Source organism: Lolium rigidum, chromosome 1 (assembly GCF_022539505.1).
Source record: "Lolium rigidum isolate FL_2022 chromosome 1, APGP_CSIRO_Lrig_0.1, whole genome shotgun sequence".
Classification (NCBI taxonomy): domain Eukaryota; kingdom Viridiplantae; phylum Streptophyta; class Magnoliopsida; order Poales; family Poaceae; genus Lolium; species Lolium rigidum.
The window spans coordinates 62,127,482-62,149,849 of record NC_061508.1 but is presented as its reverse complement, the minus strand read 5'-3'; the positions used below and the strand labels follow the sequence as shown (position 1 = coordinate 62,149,849).

General features: G+C 46.8%; 1 protein-coding gene across 1 annotated transcript; it reads right to left on the bottom strand.

Annotated features, from left to right (window-relative positions):
- Window positions 1-5,754: 5,754 nt before the first annotated feature.
- On the bottom strand, window positions 5,755-15,567 carry LOC124708752 (probable serine/threonine-protein kinase PBL7). Its single transcript, XM_047240423.1, has 7 exons — window positions 15,491-15,567; window positions 14,428-14,866; window positions 13,793-13,897; window positions 13,426-13,702; window positions 6,757-6,985; window positions 6,499-6,649; window positions 5,755-5,916 (listed from the first exon to the last, which is right to left on the bottom strand). Exons 1-7 carry the CDS (start codon window positions 15,565-15,567, stop codon window positions 5,755-5,757), a joined length of 1,440 nt encoding a protein of 479 aa, XP_047096379.1.
- Between the last annotated feature and the right edge of the window lie 6,801 nt (window positions 15,568-22,368).

The window sequence follows — 22,368 nt, the reverse complement described above, 5'->3', positions numbered from 1 at the left end:
CTACGTATTTTAATCCTGCTGTTTACTATAATCACTACTGCTGTCTTTGTTACTCGCTACTCGTTATTTCGCTACTCGCTATCGCTATAAAACTGTTACTATCGATAAACTCTTGCGAGCAAGTCTGTTTCCAGTGCAGCTGAATTGACAACTCCGCTGTTAAGGCTTTCAAGTATTCTTTGTCTCCCCTTGTGTCGAATCAATAAATTGGGTAATACTTCCCTCGAAGACTGTTGCGATCCCCTATACTTGTGGGTCATCAGACTTCTGGAAGCTTCGTGCAAAAATAGGACCCTGGGCGTTGATTTCGTCCAATTCCGAGAATATTTCCTTACTATGATTTCTGAAACCAAAAATAGCAGAAAACAGCAATCGGCTCTTCGGCATCTCGTCAATAGGTTAGTGCCGGAAAATGCATAATAATGACATATAATGTGTATAAAACATGTGAGTATCATCATAAAAGTAGCATGGAACATAAGAAATTATAGATACGTTTGGGACGTATCAACAAGCACAAACCCTAAATATGCTAAGCTAAACTAAGTGTAACAATAGCAACTAGAGCTAAGCAAGATAGGCACAAGATATTTGTAGCACAAGTGATAGCAAGATATATGTACTTCAAGCACGATGGCTATCACAAGGAAAGAGAGCTCGGGTATAGAAATAACGGAGGCACGCGGAGACGAGGATGTATTCCCGTGTTCCCTTCCTTTGCAAGAAGGTACCTCACGTTTGGAGGAGTGGAGGTCCCACGAAGGATTCCCCGCGCCACAAAGGCTCACCCTATTATCCGAACCACACCCACGAAGGATAATGGCCCTTTCCTTATGGTTAGCTTTTCCTCCGCTCCGGAGATGCCAAGCTCCACAACCACTTCACAAGCTCCACGAAGGAGAAGCCCGGGCCCCTTCACAATCTTCCACGAAGAGATCACCGGGGCACCAACCAAGCCAACTAGGAGGTCTCCCTCCAAGAGTAAAAAGCTCACGGTCTCTCACTCGAACTAATCATGGTGGAGAGCTCAACACTATGCAATGATGCAAAGCAAGAACACTAGAGGTGTTCAAGTCCTTCACACTCAAATCCAACCCAAACAACAAATGCTAGGATGAGATTGGAGAGGAAGAACAATGGGGAAAGTCAACAAAAGACTCCAAGATCTCGATCCCAAGAGTTCCCCTCACTTAGAGGAGAAATGGATTGGTGGAAGTGTAGATCTAGATCTCCTCTCTTAGATCCCTCAAGAATGAGCAAGAATCATGGGGGGAGACAAGAGAGAGAGCAAGTTCTTCAAAGGTAACAATGGAGGAGAGAGAATGAGAAGAACTAACTTGCTCAAGGTGGAAGAGGGCTATTTATAGCTAGGGAGCAAATAAAACCGTTGGGGGGAAAAGTCAAGTGAAAATCGCAGGAAAAACGGGCAGAAAAATCGGCCCAGCCGGTTGCCAGGCCGGCCGACCGGATTTGGCGCTGAGGAGCCCAGCAGGGCGTCCGGTCGGGCCGGCCCACTGGCCGGGCGGAGCAGCGCGCCGCACTGAGCGGCAAACAGCTCAGGCCAGGCGCGGGTGGGGCGCAAGCCGCGTGGGCTGCGCGGCGAAGAGCGGCCCAGTGAGGAATCCGGCCGGGCCGGGGGGCGCGCCGGGCAGGCCGGTCACGGACCGGGCCCGAGGCCGGTCACGGGCCAAAGGCCACTGGATCCAGCCGGTTGGCACAGGCGCTCGGGCCGGTCTCGGCCGGGTGGGCCGGCGGCTGGGCCGGTCCGGCCGGCTGGCCCCTTCCCCTTTTTTTTCTTTTTTTTCTTTTCTTCTTTTTTCCTTTTTCCTTTTTTCTTTAATAACAAATGCTCCCGAACTCCGATTCGAATGAAACCAATTTTGTTTGGAAGATAGCAACAAATGCTATCCAATAGAAAGTGAAAACACACAAGTCTGTAGAAGGGGATTTTATCATAAATATAGGTAGAACCTTATATCATGAATAACCGGTAAAATCACCCAATCTCGAAAACGCAATAGAAGATGCATGCGAATTCTGTTTTCGATGAACTTGGGCTTGTTGTAAAGCTAGCAACAAGATCAAGAACCTCACACAGAGAAACACCAAGAAGCAATAGGGATATGCAAAGTATTCAAAGGATTGAGCTCCCTAAGACGATGAGATCAAGTAACCCAACTGAAAGCCCCTCTCAATAGTGCTGCTATCTATCCTATAATCCGGTCTCCCATCAACCACCTTGAGACCGGTAAAAGGAAAACCTAGCAAGGCCATACCTTTTCCTTGCGCATCCCGCTTGATCTTGATGATAGCTCTTCACGCTCCACTCAAGCCGGAATGCCTCACTTGATCATCGTCGCTTCGTGTAGACTCACAAATGCTCCCCCATACACCATGATGGGCTCTATTGATGCACATCTTCACATGTCCATTATCACCAAATGGACGGAAAGCTTCAAGCATGTGATCCACTTGAGATGCTCATCTTGAACTTGCACGACTTAACCTTGTATCTTCTCATACTCTATCATACTATCTTGAGATGTATAAATAATTCTTCACTTGGAATCAAGCTCTCAAGATCTTGATCATCCATTGCTTATCACATAAGATAGAGTATGACTAATATTGAGTTCTACATAAGAACTCCATCTTCATTTCTTCTTCTTGATCATATCACATATGTATCTTCAAATCGATGATCTTGATGCCAATTTACAAGGTATATATTTATCTTCATGGCATCCATACTTGAATCCAACACATGGAGTACAAGTAGTACCTATGGAATATTCCTTCATATAAACTCAATGAAAACATTAGTCCATAGGGGTTGTCATTAATTACCAAAACCACACATATGGGCAATATACCCTTACAGATTTGATTCCTCACACTCATAGTTCTCGATAGTTTTGAGTTTGCTTTACTCCTACAAAAGACATGCAACCCTTTCACATCAAGAAGATTTGGGTGAAGAAAGAGGAAGAACCTCAGAAGCAGATCAAGAAGGAGAGTTTCCCTTTAAACCCTTACAGGTATAACCTCCGTGGATCTTCTCTACAATTTCCTTTGAGCCTACCTTCTATCGGTTGGAAGATGTAGCATGAAGAAATTTAGGAAAGGACCACATCCCTTGGAAAGTTTTCTACGGCTTGTGTGGAAACTATGAATGAGGGAGTCGACACTTATTGGCTGATGAGCAAGGACCTTGAGAAAAAGGTCGATGACATCAACAATTGGGTAGAAACCCTAACTAAGGTTGTTCTTGAGATGACTTATGACATGAAGTTTCTCGTTAAAGTTATCAAGAATCAACATGATGACCGGCGCTAGCTACCCGTTTTGCATGTATCACACACGCCTGCAATCTGAAGCGAGAGGATGATGTCATTGGAGCATCGCTTACTCCCGAGGAGGAATAGGTACACTCAAGGAGTTGTGTGATCCCACCTGGCTTGACACCAAGCTTGGGGAGATCATTCAAAGCCTTGTAAATTTATTATTAGTATTATGCAAATTTATTTTTCATCATGCATTTTATCTTTCTTCCAAAATAGGACCTTTGCATCAGCATGCGATGTAACTCCCTTTTAGAGCGAAGGATTGTTACCCTATGAATTATGAGCCGTTATTATAATCGAAGTATGATTGAATTATGATTATTATGTTAGATGTATGGATTAGGATGAGTCCTATTGTACTTGAACCATGGTAATGATCTTAGGGCCTTCCACACCAATAAGTCTTGATAGGATATGAGAAGGAAGTGATCTATAAATCATATTATAATTGGCTTAACTACATGAGAATGAAAGAAAAGATTACTCTGGAAAAAGTTCTATGCTATCAAAATATATATGAAAAGTAGAGTGAAATAAGATGAAAGTGTTTTGTGATAATTCTCTTATAAAAAGCTAAGCTTTATGATCATATGACATGTGAGAAATATGGTCTTCATGTGTAGTATCAAGCATTAAAGGTGTGGAAACCTTTAAGTCATTCTAGTATGAGAATGGTATGATTTGGTTCATCTGCTAGTTCTATATTTGACATTTATAATCAATTGTTCTAAAAATGCCTCATTTGTTTTAACGTGTTCTGCTTCATGAACAAAGATGACTCTGTCCATTAAGCTTCTATCTTGCTCGGGGACGAGCAAGAGTCTAGCTTGGGGAAGTTGATCAGTGTATTTTTAGCATGTTTTTACACCATTATATTACTAAGATATCTTTGAGTAGCAATAGGATTTTTGTATTTCACCGCGCTACCGCGCCCTTTTATGCTGTCTATGTAGGATCTCAAAATAATAAGGAAATAATGAAATATCAATAAAAACTATCATTTTATGGTATTTTGACGTGATAACAATATTTAAGCACTTAATTATGCACCTGAGCGAAAGGAGGATGCGATGACAACTTCCAGAAGGTTTAGCGGACGTCGGTACGGGGGGAGCCCGCCCATACCGTCCGCCCGTACGATGTGTCAGTACCCGCTCTGATCCAAATCCGAGAAAAATATGTGGTATAGGATATGGTATTAACAAAATCCGATCCAATCTGATCCGTTTACACCCCTAAGTAGATGGTTGCGGAGAACGTGGGTCACCTGAGCGCTAATACTGGTAGTTGTCATTGCCGAGTCGGACGGTGAGGAGCAAGACTAAGTTGAAGGGCCCTGATGATGGCAAGGATGATGAAGACGTAGCGGAGAAGTTCAGTGTATAGTTGATCAACGGGGTAGTCCCGAAGCTACTCCTGGAGGAAGAGGAGACGGAGTCGCTCACGTCTCAGTTGGTCGCCATTGTGGATTGGATCTCAAAGGAGTTTGATGAGCCCTGGCTCTGATGCCATGCAAAACAATATGTATGGGCAGAGTATGATCGGTCGTGACCTCCAGAGGGTAGGCAGTGTATGTATTTGTATATCGGTAGGGTAACATACAAGTTCAAGAGTAGTACGAGTCGGTTTACAAGAGGTTACACCGATCATATAATAGTACAAATTAGAGTCCTACACATATACAAACTACTGTCAAATATGTTATCCTACATATTATGGATCAGATGGAATAATAACTTTAGTACTTGTTCTGACTGAAATTAATTGCCTTTGATTTAAATAAATTGTTGCTTAACTCTATCTAGGATCTATTAGCATGAAACGTTAAAAAAACTAAAATTTCCATCCTAAAATGGTTATTTACATATTAACTAATGCATGTATGGATATTTTATGGTCATATAGAATGTATAAACGGTCTTTCGCATTCTTAGGGTTATTATAGATATTTTCAATCAAACACATAGTTCACGGTTCCTCCAACCAAACAACTTGCAAAATATCCAAAATTGCTTTTCCATAGTTCACAGTTTTTTTTTTTGAAATCCATAGCATAACTAAGTAACATATATAGCTCAGCAGAACATGACAACCTAGAAGAGGACAAGGCAGCAGTATCTATAAAGGGTTTGTGCTTCCATAGACAGGTGATTTCTCCATAGCAGGATGTGAAGCAGCATGGTTTGAAGTTGAAGGCTGCTACTCGGAGCCAATAGGGCACCCTTCCCCATGCTCTGCCAGCGTGCGCTGCCGCCTCCATGCGCAGAAGCTCCCGCTCCCACCTCCACCGACGGTTCCACATTGGCTGCCTTTTCACCTCCGTGTCATTTCCAGCAACATCGACTGAGTTCCCAGCCGCAGGCTATTGGTAGGCACAACTTTCAACAGCGTCTTGACGTCAACGTATTCCCTAGCACAAGCAGCAGAGCCTCTCTGTTCGCACATGCTTCGGCACGTCCAGCAGGAACCAGAACCTCTCCATCGTTGGAGCCCGGCCGTGGTGCAGCGCCGCTGTCAAATCGGCCTTCTTTGCGCTCTCTTCCTCCTGATTAGCTGTAGCCTCCCTTCCAGGCTGTCAATCACATCTTTCAGTCCGACGAAACCAGACATGTGTGAGCTGAAGATCAAGTGCCAAGGAAAGGGACTTTCGGCAAGCCATGCCTTCAAACACTGCAGGATCACCAATACCCTGGACAGTCACTGCCGGCGCCCCCATGTTTGATCGGCAAATCGCTGCCACCGCTCTTCCCTTGCCATTTCTTCTGAACGGCCGCATCGACGTTGATTTTCACAAACCCTGGAGGAGGAGCTATGGCGCACCTGATGTTATCATACCTGGGCCGGACATGTCTAGTAAGCTAGTAGCTAATGTAGCAATTCCTAGTTTCTTGCCCTTGAAGCATATTTGTAATTTCCCTTATTGTAGGCCTTTCGGCCCGCTCAAGATTCACGCACATTAGACCAATCCGAATGCATTTTTCTATTTGTTGGCAATCTGACTCTAGGCTTCTATACCCTGGTTCGGTTTCCATCATATTTCTCCATTTCTGAAGTTCCTGCGAAGATAGAACAAAAAAATCACGAATGTCACTACCCAATGTATACCAAATTGTCGCTCAAAATGGTCTCCACTTCAAAATTTAAATGTACTTACAGTATTGATGAAGTCCCCATAGGATGCTTTAATATCATATGGGTAGCTCTTGTGCCCCGTTATTATCTCCATGATTATTACACCCAAACTGAATATGTCCGACATAAGTGTGATTGTACCAGCCTGTATGAATTCTGGTGGCATGTACCCACTGCATTGCAACATGGGTGGTTTAATTGAGTCGCTCAGATAACTAAAGGGAAATTTGTTGATCACAACAAATTAAATAATGAATTTTTCAAGCGGCGATTTACTTACGGTGTTCCATTATTAGTCTTCGTGTGAATAGTTTGTCCTTGATCAAATAGTCGTGATATACCAAAGTCTGCAATTTTAGGTACCATATTTGCATCGAGCAATATGTTCCCAGGTTTTAGGTCCAAGTGAATTATGGGAACATTAGATTGCTCATGAAGGTACTGTACGCCATAACAAATCCCCTCAATTATTTTGTACCGTGTATGCCAATCAAGTCCAGAAGTTGCATCTACATTTGCAAAATGAAAGAAATGAAATTGTGTAGGTGTTGTACTCCATGTGTTCCTTGATATAAAGTGTTTCAGGAAATAATATTAGCATTTACAATACCAAATCAGTATCGATTGATTCATCACGGAATGTAATTTCAGTTTTTTATTATTTAGATGTTGATAGTTTTTTCTTAAAACCTGATCGAAGTTAATCATGTTTGAACTTTCAAAAAAAAACTTGTAAGAAGAAACAAAGGAGTTATATCGAAGGACTACGAGATTCTATTGTGTATATTCGCCTCCTTCATTCATTCCGTTATTTTTATAGGGATGCCATTATACCCTGGTTAAACCTGTTAAACTCTGTGGATCGACTAGAGGTAGATCTCATGACGGGTACTACTATCTCTGTTAACGAATACTGGTACTGTGGGGTTTACCTTGTCCCTGCGAGGAGGACGAACCCGTCGGAGTCGACATGGTGGTGATGGCGACGGCGACGGCATGAGGTCGAACGAGAGGGGTGGCGGCGGAGCTTCCCGTCGGCACCGCACTAACCCTAATCGGTGGGTCGTCCGGTGGGGCGAGTGGCAGCTCGGGGCAACCTCGTGTCGAGTGCCACCAGCCCCCACCACCGTATATAGTGCAGGCGACAGGGGCCCACCAACCAGCTAACGGTTGGGCGCCCCCGATCAGGGCGCGGTCAAAGGGCACGTCGAGCCGTTGGGCTCGAACGTGGTGGAGATCAACCTAACATTCTCCCCTTTGATCTCAACTTTACTTTTAACTTTATACTTTCATTTTATTCATTTCATTTTGGATCAGTCCATAGGGCATGTTTCATCGTCACAGCTCTATTGCCGATAGAATCAGACAGCCACAATGCACTTCTCTGTTTTGAAACAAATTCTTTTACTTTTGGGCCTCTTATGATCCAGGATAGGTAAGACTTTCCCTTAAACCCATGCCGGCTACGTGCTCCTTGAACACGCTGGGTGGTAAGCCTTTCGTTAGCGGATCCGCAAGCATATCTTTTGTCCTTATATGCTCGAGACTTATTGTTTGATCCTGGACCTTGTGTTTCACAACATAATACTTAACCTCAATTGGTTTCGTAGCTGTACTCGACTTGTTGTTGTGAGCATAAAATACTCGCGAGATCATTGTCGCAGTACATCTTTAGTGGTTTGTCAATACAATCTACCACTTTCAAGTCGGGTTTGAATTTCTTTAACCATAATGCCTGCCCCGTGGCTTCATAACATGCTATAAATTCTGCATACATCGTGGATGATGCAACTATGGTCTGTTTGGAGCTTCTCCACGAAATAGCTCCCCTGCAAGGGTGAATACATATCCGGATGTGGATTTTCTATCATCTTTATCCCCCGCAAAATCTGCATCCGAATACCCTCTTATTTCTAGGGAATCGGATCTTCTATATGTTAGCATGTAACTCTTTGTGCCTTTCACATAACGCAATGCCTTCTTTACCATTTTCCAGTTGTTCGAAACCTGGATTTTCTTGATATCTACCGAGTACTCCGGTGATAAATGCTAAGTCGTGGCGAGTGCACACTTGTGCATACTCGTAGGCTTCCAATAGCCGAAGCATATGGAACCGCTTTCATTTGATCGAGCTCGTATTGATTTTGGGGACTTTGATGGTTCCCAAAACTGTCGCCCTTGACTATAGGGGCAGGTGTGGCACTGCACTTGTGCATATTATACTTACTTAGAATCTTTTCTAAATAAGCCTTTTGCGATAGTCCTAATACTCCATTGTTCCTATCTCGGTGAATTTCTATGCCCAAAACATATGACGCTTCACCAAGATCTTTCATATCAAAATTTGAGGACAAGAACTTCTTTGTCTCTTGCGGTAGACTAACATCACCGCTCGGCAAGCAGAATATCATCCACATACAAGATTAGGAAAATATATTTCCCACTTTTAAACTTTGCATAAACGCAATTGTCCTCAATATTTTCTTTAAATCCAAATCTCTTAATTGTTTCATTAAACTTTAGATACCATCTGTCTGGAGGCTTGCTTTAATCCATAAATGGATTTCTTTAGGCGGCATCCCATTTCTTCCTTGCCTTCCATGATAAAACCCTTGGGTTGTTTCATGTAGACATTTTCTTCTAAATCCCCGTTTAGAAATGCCGTCTTTACATCCATTTGATGCAACTCTAAATCAAAATGTGCAACTAGTGCCATGATGATCCTGAAGGAATCCTTACATGAGACCGGAGAAAATGTCTCATTGTAATCTATCCCTTCTCTTTGTGTAAATCCTTTTGCCACAAGTCGTGCTTTGTACTTTTCGACATTCCCATTGGAGTCATATTTTATTTTGTAGACCCATTTGCAGCCCACTGTTTTGGCTCCTTTAGGAATATTCTCTAAGTCCCAAACATTGTTGGTACTCATCGATCTCATTTCGTCTTCCATGGCCTCCACCCACTTTGATGAATCCGGGCTTCTCATGGCTTCTTCATATGAAGTGGGATCACCTTCCATATGAACTCTTTCTGTGTTGTAAACTTTGTAATCAGTCGAAATGGCTGATTTTCTAGCTCTTGTAGACCTTCTAGGGGCCACATTCTCTTGAGCATTCTGTTCCTCAACTTGTGGCTCAGCTTCTGGAGGTGGCTGTTGTTGCTCCCTTTCATGCTCAACAAATGGTTCATTCGGCTCCTGACGGACAGGTTCCGAATTTTCACTCATCGTTGTCATGGGTGGAGTCACAACAGGTGCTTGCACCATAATCGCAGGGATCGTCGGTACAGGTGCACATGGTAGCGCAAAAAATGGCTCCCGAGTCATCGGATTAGGTGCATGCACCCTCTTCTCCTCAACATCAATTTTCCGAGCTACCATGGCCCCCTCATCATTTCGTCCTCTAAGAAGACAGCATGTCTCGTTTCCACAAACTTTGTGTATTTCTCTGGACAGTAGAAACGATAACCTTTTGACTTTTCAGGATAGCCAATAAAATGGCAGCTGACTGTTTTGGTATCTAACTTTGCGATATTTGGATTGAATACTTTGGCCTCGGCAGGGCTCCCCCACACTTTCAGGTGGTTTAGAGAAGGCACTCTCCCTGTCCATAGCTCATACGGCGTTTTGGGCACCGATTTGCTTGGTACTGCTGTTTAGAATGTGAATAGCGGTTTTTAACGCCTCAATCCACAATCCCAATGGTAGGGTGGAATAGCTCATCATACTCGCGCACCATATCCATAAGGGTACGGTTGCGCCTTTCAGCTACCCCATTCTGCCGAGGTTCGCCCGGCATCGAGTACTGGGCGACTATTCCGAGTCTCCCGTAGAAACCTTGCAAAAGGTCCGGGGACTTGGCCATATGGAGTATGTCGACCGTAGTACTCCCCTCCACGATCGGACCTGACTATCTTTATTCTTTTGTCATGCTGATTTTCAACTTCAGCTTTGAATATTTTGAATTTATCCAACGCTTCTGTTCTTTCTTTTATTGGATAAATATAACCATATCGGGAGTAATCATTCGTGAATGTTATGAACGAATCATAGCCATCCACACTTTTCACAGGAAATGGTCCACATATCTCGGTGTGAATTATTTCTAGTGCTGTTGTGCATCGATTTGCACCCTTTTTAATTTGCTTTACAAATTTTTCTTTAATGCAATCAATGCGATGTTCTTTGTCTGAGAATTCTAATGGAGGAAGAATACCATTTTTAACAAGTCTTTCTATTCTCCCCCCGAAATATGGCCTAAGCCATAATGCCATATTTCGACGATTCATCTGTTCTTTTCTTTTGTTCTTTGTCCAACACGGATAACACTTTTTCACTCACATTACACACAGACAACACCCACATAAGCATTATTACACCATATGGCACACTTGCCATGTCCTTCCTGTCCATGTGTACTTTTCTCGTCACCAGTTGCTACAGCAGCTGGGTCGCACATATCTTTGAAGAACCAGTGAACTGGCTCTTTATTCTTTCAAGATACTTCCCTTACGGAAGCACACTCTGCAATTGAGCCCGCAATAGCGTTCTCAATTGTATTCTTTATAAAAGGCACTTAGCCACTTTTTATTCTGCCATGCAGCATCATCTTTTGGTCTGACCGGCTGTGGGAACCCAGTCCACCTCAGCACAAATCGACCTTCTTTCTCCATTCAGTGTAGTTGTCACCTCTGAGGGTTGGAACATCCTTGATGCATCTCATCAAGTAGTACCCTCCTTTAAACCACAATGAAATGAGATCATAACAACAATTGCATGCAATAATCCAACGTTGGTCAAAATTAGAACATACAACTGTTTATGCAAATAAAACTATATCACCGTTGGGCAGAAATAGAGATAAATGCACATGTCATTGCAACAAAACATGATCATACCATCAATAACGTTGGTCATAAAATGACAGGATCATAATTGTTTCAACAATCACTTTTAAACAACCTTTTAAATTTTAATCATCACTTTTGCATTTTCCCAAATTGAAAATGCATCTTAACTATTTGCAGCGGAAACTTTGAAGTCAAACTTTAAACTTTTCAGAAGTGTTTCTATTACTTTTGCATTTTCTAGACAAATTTTCGTTGGACAAATTTGAATAGAAAAAACTATGCGAAATTTGCTCAAAAAACAGCAAAAGCGTAGCTCGTAACGAGAAAATAACAGAGAAAACTGCTGGCGCGCGGTCCGCGGCCCACCACGCGCTGCGCGGCGCGCAGTCTACGCGGCGCCCACGCTGCCCGGACGCGGCAGCCTGTAACGCGGCCCAGCCCGCGTCGCTGATACGGCCTGCCTAGCGGCCCGCACGCGGCCTGGCCACGGCGCCCACGCGGCCCGCACACGGCGCCGACGCGGCCCGGCAACGGTGCCCACGCGGCAATCTTTTCTGGCCGTCGGATCGAATCCGACGGCGGCCCTTCAATTCCGGGCGGTATAAAAGGGGGCCCGAACGGTCACCCCCAGAACCCTAGCCCACTTTTTCCCCTCGTTCTGTCTCTCCGGCACGCGTCGGCGGCGGGTGAAGAAACCCGTGGCCCGCATCTCGCCGGCGACGGCGAACTCACGGCGAGCCCTCCTCCCTTTCTCTCTGGCGGCTGGGGCGGCTGCTCGCGCGTGCGTAGCAGGTGGCGGAGACAGGCCCCTCCCCTTGCCCTTTTGTTCTCTGGCGGCGGCTAGAGGATGAACCTCCCGCGCGCTCGGGCCCCGGCGGCTCGCCGGCGACGGCGTGCCCGCCCTTTCCTCTTTCTCTCCCATGGCCACCAACTCCATCTCACCACCAAACCCGACGGTCCGGCGGCGGAGACGAGCGGCGGCGCTCCCCTGGCCCTCTTGCCGGCGGCGCGTGCACCCGAGGGTGGGCGCACCACCGTCAAGCGGCGCAGAGTGGTGGTGCCTTTGCCGGCGGCCGCGCAGTAGCAGCGCAGCAGCCAGTATACTTTCGGCAGTGGCGGCGCTGTGCCCCACTGCCCGTGTTCTTCCTCGCCGGGGAGCCCAAAAGCCCTGGCCGGCAAGATACTTTTGCCCCTCTTTGTCACTGTTAGGTTTAGGGTTCGGTATACGGGTCGATCTAGGGTTTGTGGTTTCTGTTCATACTTTTCTACCCGAAAAACTCAAGATCTACACACTACATGGCTCTGATACCAATGTTAAACTCTGTGGATCGACTAGAGGTAGATCTCATGACGGGTACTACTATCTCTGTTAACGAATACTGGTACTGTGGGGTTTACCTTGTCCCTGCGAGGAGGACGAACCCGTCGGAGTCGACATGGTGGTGATGGCGACGGCGACGGCATGAGGTCGAACGAGAGGGGTGGCGGCGGAGCTTCCCGTCGGCACTGCACTAACCCTAATCGGTGGGTCGTCTGGTGGGGCGAGTGGCAGCTCAGGGCAACCTCGTGTCGAGTGCCACCAGCCCCCACCACTGTATATAGTGCAGGCGACAGGGGCCCACCAACCAGCTAACGGTTGGGCGCCCCCGATCAGGGCGCGGTCAAAGGGCACGTCGAGCCGTTGGGCTCGAACGTGGTGGAGATCAACCTAACAAAACCATGTAGAAGTTGTAGTAAAATAGTGTATAGATTATAGAAATATGGAACAATGTATTAAAATAGTCATCTGGTAGTAAAATATATTGTTCCAAATTTACTGTATGTTGTGACTACTTTACTACATATCGTACATGCACCAATGTACCAGTGGCATAGAATATTTATTGTACACTCTAGCGCGAACTGCGGCTACCCTAGATTTTTAAAACTATGTAAGAACACAATTTCTGGAGCGCGTTATACTAGGGGTATAAAATATCTATTGTACACACTGCCACAGAATAGCGCTATCAAATATCTATTGCATGATCAAACCAGCAAATTTGGAATCTCAAACCAAGAAAAAAGAAAAATAATGTTTCTTATATATTTGAGTTCATACCTGAAATGCGTTTATCGAGACTTCCCTCAGAGAGAAATTCCAAGCAAAGCAAACTATCTACTTGCCAACCAAAAATGTATGTTCCATTGTGCGGCGAACGTACATGTTGCATTTCATAGCAGTAGCCTATAAGTTCCACTATATTTGGGTGCTTAAGCCCCATAAGAAGAGTGACCTCGTTCTCAAATTGTTTTTGTAATGTGTCACATTGCTCCTTTGAGCTCCACCTTTGTTCTACTTTCTTCACAGCAATCATTTTTCCATTGGCTAGCAATCCCTGTTACAATATTTTATTAATATGGGGCTATGTTTTTTAGGTCTTGGTCAAATATTTGCCAGAGCTAAAATGGATATGCTCTAATCTTACCTTATATACTACACCAGAACCACCTTTACCAAGTATTTGCTCTTCAGAGAAATTTTTTGTGATGTCTTTCAAATGTTGCAATGAATAATGCGGCTCAGACCTCATCTGCACAAATACAAAAACCACAGTGATGCACTGCATGCATACCATTAATTTCACTTTTAGGTGCTTCTATGTCTTCCGAGAGAACATTCTCATGAATTACGGACACCCACGTACACAACAGATTGGAAAAAAACAGGAGACTGCTCCACAATTTAAGGAACGATAGAAATCACCACCAACTGCAGAGCTCCATGTCAGTCCGTAAGGGCTGCCCATAAGATCCATTCCGTGGATGTAGTATTATTGTGACAAACTGCACCATAAAAACAAATAACCCTCCTACTGAACAAAAATCATCAAAAAAAATTTGAACAGGGAAAGGGTCCAAAGACCCTAGAAGCTGCTAGTATTACCGAGACGGAGAGTACAATTTGCAGAAAAACCCCCACAGAACAGGGGAATTCTGGATAAGGACAGATTTTTTACATAAAGGATCCTAGAAAGATTATAGGAAAAACAATCAGGTCCTTCCTTGTCAGCTCCGCGCCTGAAGGTCGTCGATGCGTCGCTCCACCACAAAAGAAATATACCGGCGCCGGGGATGAACCACTTAGTCCGGCGTCGTGGCTGGAGCTGAAGGCCTTCCCCTCGAACTGCTTGGTCTCTGGGAAGGAGATGCTGAGGAGGGTCGCCTTTCGACCATAAGATGCAGAGGCAGAGCGGCGATGGCCACCGGCATCGGTCCTCCGCTGAAGAACTCCAGGAACTAGGCCAAACAAAATCGATGACCAGTCCTTGGCCAACGTATGAAAGCTCGAAGTAGCAGCAAGAGATTTGCCAGCCGCCACAGACTCCTTATCGCCGTCGGTGTCCTGCCCCTCGCCGCCACGGCCGGCCAAGAGGACACCAAGGAGAAGAGGAAGTTGTAGCTGCTGGAGGTAGCGCTTATTGACCGAGCTCGCCGCAGCAGCTCCGCTGGACGCCCACCATGGACGCGAGCGACGAGCCACCCAGATCTGCTTCCCGATGCTGCGCCAGCACCTCGAGAAGCACGAGCTCCAACCCACCTTATTTGCCAAGATGCCTGCGCTGAAGTTGCGCCGCAGCCGCCGCCCTTGCCACCGGAGCCACGCCGCCGCACCGCCCAACAACAGGATGCACCAGATCTGGTGAGAGAGAGCTGGTGACCTACTCCAAGACGCCACTACGGGGCTACTACTACTATCTACACCTACGCCGGCGCCTTTCCGTCGCCATCTCCGGCCAGTAGAGCCGCCGGAGAGGGGTCGAGATCGGCCCGGAGGGAAGGAGGGGACTCTCAACTACTATTCACGCTTTAGAGAGAAGAAGAGGGGAAATGAGGACCCTCAAAAATCATCAATTGGTACGCACTCACGACGCATCGCACTGGAAAAACGATGAAAACCTTCTAAGGACAACACCAGTAAGATTTGTTCCTCTGGTCCACTTCCATGTATATATCGAGAACACCCAGGTTAGCTGGGCAGAGGTACTACACAAATTACTATGGAGGTGATAAAAAAATTCCATGGCGGAAATCCACAGTGACATCTCGTGTGCTATAGAAAAGCAAATCTGCCACTCAAAGAGGAAAAAGAAAGCAGGAAAGGTAGATCCTCTTCGCCGACGAACTCCTGGTCTTTCCCACTACCAGCTCCGCCGACGAGCTGCTGGTACTCCCCACCACCAGCCCAGCCGTCGAGCTCCATCGCTCCCTCATCTCCACCCGGCTCATCTCCGCCCAACGAAAAAGAATCCCGACTGAGAAAGGAAAAAAGGAAAACCAAATTCCAAACAACCAGTCGCGACAAAAAAACGAAAAAATAATTCTGGTCTGTTGCCCTGACGTCGCAGCAGCCAGGACGAATCCCAGCGAGCAAACGAACGGCCGGATATTCGACTATTTGGCCGAAAGAAAACAGTTGACTGCCGACTAGCAAAATTATACATAGTGCTAGTAGTAGGCTTGGGGTTTCTCTTTGTGAGTCTAACCAAAGATGTGGAGCTAAATAGATCTCGAACCATTCTTAAGAAACATGTTCAGTTACTAGACACTTCTGCTCCGGTGCTCCTCCCCTGAGAAAATTCTGAGTGCGTCAAACAGAATAATGTGGAGATCTTTTCATACATGTTCGTAAGCGGGGGCATGATTGTAATTTCAGTATAGGTTCACCTTCCGTACAACCCTATATAGGCCCGTATGGCCCGCGTTGTGTTGTATCTCGTTTTTATACGTATATACGGTCACGTGCCTATGCCGAAATAGAAATGCCCTATAAAAATCTTGCTCACCTGACCTCTTATTTTTTCTTACGTGGCATACACATATTGTATCACTACGGACGGGTATACATGGACTGGATATAGGTTTCGGCGGATCCAACACACGAAAAAAAGCCCAACTATGATCCTTCAACTCGTTTAGGGGGGGAGCACCGGAGCAGCCCTCGTGCATCCAATCTTTGAAAAGATTTGAGCGACGACAAGAACACCGAATTAGATGGTCATATGGAAAATCTGATTCAGGAAGAGAAAGTTAAGCTATCTTACAGAAAAAAAAACATTATGACATGTCTAATTTTCATAGGAGCATACTAAAGTAAAAAACTAAAAGGAATGTATCCTAAATGCAAGGAATAAAAGAAGTAACTTGGAATAGTCAGGATTTTGGAGATACCTTTTTGTTCGAGAGACTATCACAGAGCAACGCATAGATTTTATTACCTTGTTGGAGATAGTGAGATATAATTTCACGGTGCCTTTCTTGAATCAGTTAGCACATGGACTTTGATTAGTTATGTTTACCTCCGCATACGAGCTCAGGTGGTATTTTTGTTGTCATAAACACATCTACTCTCTAAGTCAAAAAAAAAAAAGTGGACACTGAAGATTCCTTTTGTGAAGTTGCATATTGGGTCTAGAAATGATGGTTTTCAATGGGTGTTGGTTCCAGTTTATGGAGCAACCCAAGGTTCTCACAAGCCAAAAAAAAATATCTGAATTGGATCGGATGCGTGACGGGAAGACAATTCCTATGTTTATGGGAGGTCATTTCAATATTCTCCATTGGCGAGAAGAAAAAATTAGTGACAATTTCAACCTGAGATGACTCCTTGTTTTAAACCCTATTATTGAAAGTCTGGTTCTCAGGGTAATAGTTCCCCCATCTTGACAGTATACTTTGGCAAATAGACGTGAGACTCCAACATATGAGAAGTTGGATCGTATACTAGCAAGAGTCGGGTGGGGACAAAAATTCCCTCTAGTAACGGTCGGGGCTCTAACTTGTTCAGGGTCATATCATACACCACTACTAATTCATATTGGGCATCAGGCATATCTGGGCAACAAAGCACACTTCTCATTTGAATTATCTTGGTTAATACAAGATGTTCTTTTAAATGACTGAATGGGATGTGTTATGTGAAGGTGATACTCCAATTCAGTGTTGGCAAAATAAGGTTAGATGCTTAAGACGTTTACTAAAAGGATGGGCTAAAAAATAAGTGGACGGTATAAGAAAGAGAAACTACTGGCCATAACTGTGGAGTTGGACCTTAGAGACGCAATACACCCTTTGAGTGTATCCGAAAGGGAAGCAATAAGGGACGTGAAGAGACCAACTGGGATCAACATGCTAAGATAAATCATGTTCAAGAAGGAGGAAATAATAAATACTTCCACCTTATTGCTAACGGAAACACCGTAAGTACAAGATTTTCCAATTAGGATGAGATGAAGGAATCGAAGTTGGTGAAGACAATTTGAAACTCTACATTATTGACTATTACAAGAAACTATTTGGAGCGTTGGTTCCCAATAGTTTCTCCCTAGTTGAGGATAACAATGAGGATATCTCTCAGTTATCATTAGTTGAGAAAAGTATCCTTACAGCCTACATCTTCGAGAAGGAGGTGTTCATAAGACCTTTCCTCAAATGGAGCACAACAAAAGCACCAAGATTAGATGGGTTCCCTGCTGAATTTTACTAAGGTTTTTAGGATGCTATGAAGACCAACTTGCTGGCATTACTTATACAATTACAATTAGGAGAATTGCCATTGATCAAGTTGAATTTGGTGTAATTAATCTATTACCAAAAAGGAAAATGCCATTCAAATCCAGCAATATAGACCTATTTACCTTCTTAATGTTAGTTTTAAGATTTACACCAGGGTAGCTACTAACCGTACTACACGTTTGGCCCATACCGTGGTTAGTCCTACCCATACAACTTCTATGCCTAGACAACATGTTATTGAAGGTGTTGTCGTCTTGCATGAAATAATCCTTGAACTTTAACAGAAGAAAATGGATGGTGTTCTTTTCACTATTAGCTTTGAGAAGGCTCACGATACATTTCATGCACTGCGCCACTACCACCAACCGCCCACACACCCATATAGTCACCTTCCCCTCGATGACCCCTGGCCCACACGCGCACCACCCGCTCCTTTCTCTCTCTCCCTCACCCTCTCTACACGTCGTTCCCCTCCCATTGAGATCTAGCATGGCAGCACCGCACTTATCCTCGACAACACCAACCACGCCTGCTTCCACCGTGGCCCCATCGAGTCGCTGCTCCCTCCAGCTCATGTGGCCGCTCCTCCTCCTCTTCTTCTGCCATCTGCTTTGACCGCAAGCAAGGGGAGTGTGTCCAAGGGGTCAGAGCCTGGTATCCGCCTGCAAGCCATCGTGTCAGCGTACAAGAGGAGGCCTTACGCTGGCAGTGACGTGATAGCAGTGGCGCATCCCGGTGCGCCAGTGATAGCCAAAACTAGTGCGCCACTAATTAGCCCTTTTCTAAGTAGTGCGAGGCCAACACCACCGCAACCTATGTCACTTCTCCAAGATAAGGTAACCACCCTTCCCATGCATCTCTTGGACCGCCAATACATCAAAACATAACGTGTTCATATTGCAGAAAGAATAGAGTGAAGACGACGATCAGAGTGCATGTAGTGAGCGCCAAGATCACCGATATCCCGTCGTACGAGTAGTCGCGTAGCAATTACAGCCAAAATCCCATCAAGGGACCCCCTTACCCATGGCTCCGTCTTGGCGGTCTTGCTCATCGGGAGCCTCACTATGGAATGTGTGTTTGGCGGCCACTGGCGCCACACCAACATCCTCATAGATCAAGTGTCGCTGACATCCTCACAGATGAAGCGCCGCCTTCATCCCCGCTCCCGCCATGTCGCTGACATCCTCACATGTCCAAGTCAAGCAGTCACCGATGGTGGGGAATACAGCACCAGGGTGGAAGCGACACCACGACGGGGTGGTCTCACGGGGACGCAGTTTGGTTGTGCTCGACCTACATGCGTTGGGCTGCACACATGGCCACACAGCAGGTTTTTTTTTAGATCTCCCGATTCTTAATGATGGTGTTGAGACTTTATAACGCCACTATCAGACAAGCACCAATGGCGTGCGCTACCCGCGCCACCATTATTAATTAGAAGTGGCGCCAACTTGGTGGCATGGAGAAATAATGCCACCAATGGTTTTTTTTTGCAACGCCGCCAAATGCCTATTCTCTACAAGTGGGTATGCCTCACATTGGTCACTGTCTCACCATAATAACTAAGAACCTGCTGCCGGAGATGGTAAACCCTCTCAGGCCTAAGGGCGCTGACTCTCCTGCGAACAGAACCACTCGCGGAAGGCAACTAAAATAAACATAGGAGGAATCCGACTGAAATTGCTAGAACAACTCTTCCAAAAACACGAGGACTAGAGGCATACTAGACCACAAACCACACATAGAAGGAACACCTTCCCACGCACCCAAGAAGATGCCTTCAGGAGGATACAACACCGGAACACTGTAGCCGCCCAATCGGAGGGTTTGGGATATTTTACAAGGGCACGGGGGAAGGAGGGGAAGGGGATGTACGTACCTCGACGTCGCCTCCAAGACGGAAGCTGAATCTAAAATGTCACTGACATCTTGATCACCACCGGCGAAAGATTACTAGCGGGCCCCCAGCCTTACCACCCCGAGTTGGCTCCATGTCATCCGTGGAATCAAAGCTAGTGAAACAGAATCTACATGGTGCAAAGCCGCCATTTTTTTTTTGAAAGGACTACGGTAAGGGAAGGCCCTACAATGATATTTTTAATAATAAGAACATAAATCTACGTCCTTGAGGACTTGCACCCGAGTGGCTGGGTTGTACATCCAGACGTCAGCAAGGTGACCTCCGCGATGTGACTACTGTCCACGTCCCCTCATCTCCTGCGCAACCAAGGAGGACGTCTAGCATCACTGGCAAGTGCTTCCTACCGCCAGGACAGCCACCGTGCTCACCAAATGAGCCAGTCAGCCTAGGAGCCGAAGCCCTCACTATTAGGAAAACAACTATCCGTGGGTTTGCTAGCACTGACATACTGTACGTGTGATGCGCCACAAACCAGTGCGCCAGTGCTATATACCGGAGAAGCAGAGCAACGACATCCTTGCTGCCATCACCATTGGCACCCACGCGCCGGCTTCCCGATGGGCGCCCCTTGCGGCGGCAAGGTACAGGAGGGAAGTAGAAGCGGCTGGGCGGCTAGGGTTTTGTGGCCGCCTGATTTCGCCAAGAGAGGAGTGACTCGGGGGGGAGGGGGCGAGCAAAACGTTTTGCGATAACTTGAGGGTACGATAGCATCAAATATGTAATAATTTTAAACAGAAGGTTCGACGAGCCCAGCTTTGAATTAACAAAGCCATCAACCGGCCAGGAGTACAAGGTAGCACGCAACAAAGAAAAAGAAGAAAAAAAGAAAAAACTAGGGACACCAGCTAGAGATACAAGCCCAGGTGGTGAAGAGCTAAAGCCTACAACAAAGGAACAGGCAGACCAGGGCCAGGCCTAAACTACAGGTTCTCCGAGAACGCCCAAGACTTCAGCAAAACACCGGCGACTCCCCGAGACGCCACTCCGCGGATCTGAAACCATGCAGGACTAGCACACTGAGCAGCATGTCGAACAGAGGACCACCAACACCCCGAGAGCTGGCTAACTACGCTAGTGAAGCCGGCGAACCTCCAGAGCTCGAAGGGGGAAACTTCATGACAGCGCCTCCAGGAAGGAAAATGGCGCTCGCGAGCGTCATCTTTGTCGGCACAGACCAGCTGTGCAGTGCTTTCGCGGGAGCTTCGGCACCCACCCCAAGAGAACTCCTAAGTCTCAGCGCATGCCATCACGACAAACCACCAGCTGCTGAGGAACACCGGGGTGCCTCCTGCGACGATGCACCCACAGACAGCCACCCTGGGCTCGGGAATGGTCGCACAAAGGGGAGACACACCGTCTATATGAAGCCGGGTACTGCCTGACGCATGGCGTCAACGAAAGGGGCTTCGAGGAGGAGCTCGGAGGATCGCTAGTAACTAGGGTAGCAGACAAAACCCAGGGGCAGGCAACCGGCGACACGATGAGTGTCATGGCCACGCCTCCAAGAAGGCTAACGGCGTCCAAGGACGTCGTCATCGCCGGCAATGGCAAACGCCTTGCATTGCTTTCGCAAACACCCCATCGAGCTCGCAAGAGTCCCTGTAGGACAAGGCGTCCAGTGGTGCCACACCAGACCTGCAGGAACAAAACCGAGACACACCGTCCCCCGGTGGTCAAGGGTGGCCGGAGGGAAACGTGAAGGCGGTGACGGCGACCGCCACCGCACCATTGGAGCACCCCCTCCCAACCACCAAACCCCGCCATTCTCCGGCCGGAGCAAACCAGAAATGGCATCTTGGTCCCTACCAAGATCGAAAACAGAGGACGCATGAGCATTGCCAGCCCGGCCAAACCCCAGCGACGGCCTCGACCCGCACCCTCCTCTGCTGTCGGGGGCACAGGGCAACACCCGGCTGCCCCTGGACGGGACCCTTCGGGACAACCCAGCCCGAGCCAGACCACGCCCGGCCCAGACCTAGGCCCGCCGGCCAAGATCTAGGCCCGCCGGCCAAGATCTAGGCCCGCCGCCGCCACCCCTGGCCACGGCCGCGCCAGCGTCGGGACGCGCCAGCCAGGAGCCAGCCGCGCCGCCATCCTGCCGAAACCACGCAGACCTCGCACCTGGCGGGTGCCGACGCCCCCAGCGCAGAGACGCCGCCCCTGCCGACCGCGTCGGCCCGCGCCACCACCGCCAGACGAGGGGGAGAGGGGGCCCCGCCGGCGCCGGCGTCCCGGGGCTTTGCCCGGAGACGCCCTCCGGCGGCGGCGAGGGAGGGAGGATGCGGAGGGAGGGGTGGGGACGAAGCGGAGATTAGGGTTCCGCCCTGCCGCTCGCGGGAGCGGGTAGGACGAAACGTTTTGAATATGTAATAATTAAAAATTACACAACTATGTTTCGCAGAATAAATTCACTACGTGTCTATGTTATATAACCACATAAATAAGGCAGGTGTGTATGACAGCCGCCGAAAACTAGTAAAGAGTAGATGCGCACAAGTTAAATTTACCAGATCATAATATTTTGAGTAAACTGAAACGGAGGGAGTAGTATAATTCAAAATTGTT

Excerpts from the sequence above, each read along its gene's own strand:
- LOC124708752 (XM_047240423.1), bottom strand. The coding sequence starts at position 15,567 with ATGGAGCTCGACGGCTGGGCTGGTGGTGGGGAGTACCAGCAGCTCGTC. Across the intron at positions 13,703-13,792 it reads GTTCTGGTGTAGTATATAAG|GGATTGCTAGCCAATGGAAA; the intron begins GTAAGATTAGAG and ends ATATTGTAACAG. Across the intron at positions 6,986-13,425 it reads TCTCGATAAACGCATTTCAG|ATGCAACTTCTGGACTTGAT; the intron begins GTATGAACTCAA and ends TTGCAAATGTAG.